General features: G+C 27.2%; 1 protein-coding gene across 3 annotated transcripts in view; it reads left to right on the forward strand.

Annotated features, from left to right (window-relative positions):
• Nucleotides 1–3170, forward strand: part of Hph (HIF prolyl hydroxylase) — a 48357-nt gene extending 45187 nt beyond the window's left edge. For all 3 annotated transcript variants that reach the window (XR_013028784.1, XM_076503534.1, XM_076503533.1), the window contains one exon: nt 1546–3170. Coding sequence is in view for 2 of the 3 variants with exons in the window: in XM_076503534.1 (XP_076359649.1) it covers nt 1546–1579 (34 nt within the window). In the remaining variant the exon portion in view is untranslated. The remainder of the gene's footprint in view (nt 1–1545) is intronic.
• The last annotated feature ends 2830 nt before the right edge of the window (nt 3171–6000 follow it).

The raw sequence follows: 6000 nt of genomic DNA on the forward strand, positions 1-6000 counted from the left end.
TCAAATATATTCTCTCAAATCATAAAGATGTGCTCAATTAAGGGATTTGGAATTTACAAAACAAGAATATCCTCACACTTAATGAAAAAGATAAGAATATGGATCAACTTGGAGTACCAGAAAGAGACCTGGGATAATTTATACCCTAGTCATGGAAATCAAAGGTCAAAGGTCATGAGCATAGGTCACTGGCAAAAGTTGCTCCTGTCAGTAGTATGTGATATATTTGATAACACGTTCTTTGTGTACTAAGATTACTTTCATGACATATTCATTCAATTATTGCATACATTTAGCAGCTGAAGAAAGAATAATTTTCACCTGCTATTCTGTGTGAAGACACTTTCAGATGCAGCAGCTATGAACTTCTTTGTGAATGGGAGTTTATAATTAACAATGGTATATTTTTCACATGACAGCCAAGCATCTTGAAAATGCTACATTGCATAGTTTAAATTATAAAAGACTGTCAAACACAAAGTAGTTTGGCATTGCATTAACAACTAAAATGTAACATTTGTATAAAAGGTTAATATTCCAGAGATGTCTCTTGTTCCTTCAGGTTAATTATTATACTTTAATATAACTGTTCAACTAAAATGCTTTCTCCAGTCATTTCATAGTATAACATGTCATTATACATTCATGTAGTTTGTATTTGTTATGAGACGTAAGTCCACTAAAAAGGAAAAAACAGTGCATACTTGATTGTTTAAATTGGTTTTGTCTGTTATATTTTATTAGTGAAACTAGTTAAGATTTGAGTTTCGCATGTTTACACCCTGGTCTTGAGGAAATCCTTCACCATAATGCTAGTTTCATGTATTTTCAGCTGCTGTATAAACACATATTAAATGATTGGCTATATTTGATTTTGTTTATTACTTTGAGAAAAAATAATAATTTCATACTTATTTTGTGATTTAAGACTAAAGGGTTGCATGTCACAAACAATTTAAATTTTTATCAACATATAACAGATGAAACACACATACAAATCACATTGTTTGCTGCTATTCACTTGTTAAAGTTGTACAGTAAACAATTCAGATTTAAATTACCTTACTTGTTAATATATTTGTGAGATAACTGTGACAACCTTGTTTTCAAATACAAATACATAAATTAATGTATAAGAGAAAAACTAATAATTTCTTGACTTGTTTCAATTTGAAATAGTCTTTGCTGCACATTGAAAACAAATGCATTAAACAGCTCTAGTTCTCATAACCTATTACAAGATTTATATATTCTTAAAGTTATTACTTTTAATTGATGTGCAACTCTATTAGAAATCACAATATTTAAGGATTATTTAACAAATACTTTAAAAAATAATTGTAATAAAAGCAAATCTTAAGCTTGTACATATTTCTCATTGAAGATAAAATGAGAATAGACTTGCATTACTTTTCAATCATTGGTGGTATTAGAGTAACAGACAGCCTGGGTAATTTCTAGTAGCACTTTTTGATGAATGTTTACTTAAGTGTTCTGTATTGTTTGAAAAGTTTACAAAATAAATTCTATTTGTTTTTATTGTAGGACAGCACAGCATGCAAGAAGCCAAATACACTGAAATGACAAGACTTGGAAGGCTCTTTGCTAATTGAACATGTCTTTACATGAGTAATGTTTCTTCAGAGAGCATTATGTTTCTCAACACTACATATAATTATTAAGCTACGATATTTACTCTGATTTTGTTACTTTGTTTTTCAGTCACCTTTTAGTATCTTGCAAAGAAACTATTCTGTTTTTATTTAGTTAAACAATATAAAGTTGAAAAAATATTTAAACTTTTCTGGTTATATAAAGTACATTATCTTAAACTTGTAGGGGAAAACATGAAATCTCTTTGAAACAAGTTGATTTCTAAGTGTTATAAAAATTAAAACTTGTTTTTGTTTATGAAGTAGTAAACTGTAAGAAAGCAATTCTTGCATATTTTTAAGTATTATCATGGAAGAAACTTTGATTTAATAGAAGGAAGGAAGATGAGATTATTTCTGTAAAATTTGAAATGAAGTAATGTTTGTCTCTGCATCTTATTATAAGAATGTTGTATAAGAATATACATGAATATTTGTTTTACAGAAGTGTTGAGTTTTTTAAATCATAAATACTGAATAAAAGAGTTTTATATAAATGGTTAATGGTAAGCAAACTGTGCCTTTTTATGGTGGTCTTCACAGTTTTCTTACAAGTGTTACCTTTTCTTGGTTGTGTCATTTTTTTTTGTCAGTATGTTGTAACATAAAATTAAAACAATTTTCTGAAATACCTTATGACTGATGTACACCCAAATTTCTAATTTTTAATTTATAAAGTACTGCATAGTAATTTCTAAAATAGCTATTATGATTATTAATTAAAAAGAATAATAACAAAAGTACCTGTCAAACTTTTCCCTAGTTTCATTGACATAATACTAGCATTATTATTAGTGTAATTTAGTGAGTACTGCAGTATGACACTAATTTAGTAGAAAAATTATTACGTCTTCAAGGTGTTTGATTAAATGTGATTGTATGTGCAAATGTTTTGTGCATGTAAAACAAAAAATAATTTTATTTTATGGATATTTAGTCATTTCTATATACAGAATTGTGACACGATAGTTAACTAACAATACTTCCATAATCCTAAAGCAGTGCAATGTGACACTAGATTAATAGATGTAGTTAGAGTGCACAGAAATTGTCTGTAGTAGTAGCAGATATGAATAATCATATTATATATACTGTTATGTAATAAGATTTCTAAGAAAAATATATTTGTATATATAAATAGTTGTCATTTGTATTGCATAAAATGTCATTATTTGACAATGATTTAAAATTTAAAGCTGTAGACATTAACAGGTAAGTGTTTCAAAATTTGAGGATTCCATAATTATGAGTAACTTCAGAGGGTTAGCTTAAAGTACTGAAATTACTTGTTTGTGATCTAATGATGTTTGTAAAGAACTATACACCACTGGTTTAGAAATAATAATAAAAATTGGTCATTTTTATTATGGTCTTCAAAAAGGCCATATGGACTTATGATAAAATCATAATTTTAGATATTTTACCCAATAGTAAAATCAAACTTAGACCAATATTTATTTTTTTAAGTATGAAACACTAAAATGATATTATTAAAATTCTTTATTGTTTGTACAAAAATGTGTTTATTTATTTGGTAAATTTGCAAAATTCTTAAGAAGGATGAATAAGTAAAACATTTGAATCCTTCTTTGGCAAAAAAAAAAAAAAAAGTCAAAGAGCATTAAAGGATATATATATGTTCAGGATGATATAACATTGATTCTAAATCTCAGATAAGATTCTGATTAAAACTGGTTTGTGGTCAAGCTAAATAGGATGTACAAATCTAATCTTCAGGTGCTACTTGAATTAATCAGTCAAAATATTAAGTATTTTAAAAGAGCATATTTTCTATTTTATTTCATATGTAATATTTTTTTACATGACATTCAACAAGTGAAATATGGGAAAGAATATGACCTAATATACCCTTTAATTCTGATAACTTACTAAGTTTACTTGTTCTTGCAAACAAAATCCAAGTGTATTCTATATGAGAACTTACAAATTTTACAAAATAAAATTCTTAATGGCAAGTTTACAATGAACAAGGACAATATTTACAACAAACTAACGAGATGCGTTTCAAGGAACATTAAATTTTTCAGCCAAAGATTCTGAACTTTCATTTTTTTTAATGTTTTTTTTTATTGTTTTAAATGGTTGTGTTTTCTTAGACTAAAAAGTCAGCTTATGTGGGTTTATTTTTGTTTGTAAGAATAACTTGTGTTTAATATAGTTTCAAGGCATTGTAAACATTGAATATAACTCATTCATGTGATGAGGGTTGAAGTCTTGTTTTGTTTTAACACTGAAACATTTATGCCGTAAATCATTATCTTTTTCTAAATGTTCATAAATTTTAGTAAATGGATTATATGATTTAATTGTATTAAAGGTGTTTGCTTTGCTGATTGTGAAAAAGTTAAACTGTTTCTTACTAAAACACATTGTTTTGATATTTATATTTAAAAAAGAAAAAAAAATGCCTGAGTATTAAACAGCAATGCATATCTTTAGGTTGGGTTACAAGACTAACATAATTTGAGTCTTCTTGTTAGTCATTAGACTAAACCAATCTTCATTGTTGAATGTTTTGTATGATTTTACTTTCTCATCGTAGAATATGAACTAAAAATTCCTTCTAGTTATATCACCTTGGTAAAGAATATACAAATGTAAGTAAATCAACCAAAAACATTAGTTTTCTTTTCATGCATAGTGTACTAATTTAAACACTTAGACCAGACCCACACAACACTTGTATTAGTGATATGCTTGCTTTCGTGGTTTGCTTGAAAATAAATTGTCTATTAATTTAGTATTAATTCTGTATTGAAATAAATTTACTTAGAATTTAACTTAGGTACAATGAATGTAGGTTTGTGTACATTTTAGTTCCCATTTCAGTATTTACAAAATCTAATCCTCCTAGAATTCTAAATCAGTTGTAAGTGTGTATAAGTGATTTTCTACACTTGTTGTCTTGCTTTTACATCAAAATTGTCCTCCTTACAGAGACTTTTTATTAATGACATACTCAAAGTAGCTGTAACACCCTAATAATATCACTTTATAAACAAAAGAATCTCTTGGTTAATTATGGGTACTAATTACATCTATTACTTAAGCAGTTATAATGTTCTAATCACAAATATTGCTCAATGAGCCCGAATCCTTGAATGTTTGGTTTAATTTAGGTAGTTCTGTAGTACATTGAGTTTGTTTTTATTTTTGGTAGTTGTCTGATAGCTGCAGTTTACTTTTAGCTTGATAAATTATGAGTTAATATTAATCAATTCCTTGAAATTGTCAGCTGTAATATTGTAATCACAAATATCACTCAGTGAGCATTGATTCATAAACTTGAGTCTTGATTAACATCGTGTGCAACCTTGGACATTATTTAATAAATATGTGTACTTGTGGTGAAATTCAGTTGTTCAAAAGATGAAGTGCTGATGCTGTATGTTTTGTTTTCTTATATTGAAAAGTGCACTGTACTTATATTAATATTAAAACCATATTACTGGAAATGTGTAATGTATAGAAAATAATTTAATTTCACAACCATTATACTTTATATGGCAAAATCACACAACAAACATTTGTGGAAAGGTTGAGAGATACTGTTAATCATTCTCCCTTTAATTAAATGGAAAGTAATGAAAAAATTTGATAACCAAATGATCAATAACTAAAACATCAAGAAAGGAAATTTATTTTTAAAGTGTGAAGAAAGTTTACCCTTAGAGAGCTGAACAAGTTGCAGATAGTTAAATGTACTCAGGATTTAACACAAAAACAAGGATGTTGTAAACTGACAGACCTTAATAGATATATTTTATATCATGTTAAGGACCAAAAAAAAAAAAAATTAGGTAGCAGCTTTAACACGAAGAGTAAGTGTCTTTGTAATATGTTGATTGCTTTTTATACCATACAGTTTTTTTTTCAAGTTTTCAATTTTAATAAAACTGTATTCCAATACATTTCCAAAAGTTTACTGGTATACAATTATATAGAACTATACACTTTGTAATAAAATAATATAGAGAGATTCTGAATAAATATTGAGAAAGGGTTAGTTTCTATGTTTGTGTGATAATTAAGTCAGATATGTGGTATGCCATGTATTGTTTGGGTACAACCCACTTGATCAGTGTAAGTACTTTTGAAAGCTGATATTAAATGATAATGGCGTCCTTATGAACCTATGAATAACAGTTTGGCTTCAAATGAGTTGTGTGCCTTGTTGTGATTTTACTTGTTACTCAGCTTCTATATTGCAAAATAATTATGTACAGAAAATACTTATATAACTGTTGCTAGACGAGTCTATATTTTATAGTTAAATATAAGTATAGGACATTACATGAAAAAAAAAAGTTTAGAAAAAATAAGTTAG

The sequence above is a fragment of the Tachypleus tridentatus genome, chromosome 6 (genome assembly GCF_004210375.1).
Source record: "Tachypleus tridentatus isolate NWPU-2018 chromosome 6, ASM421037v1, whole genome shotgun sequence".
Taxonomy (NCBI): domain Eukaryota; kingdom Metazoa; phylum Arthropoda; class Merostomata; order Xiphosura; family Limulidae; genus Tachypleus; species Tachypleus tridentatus.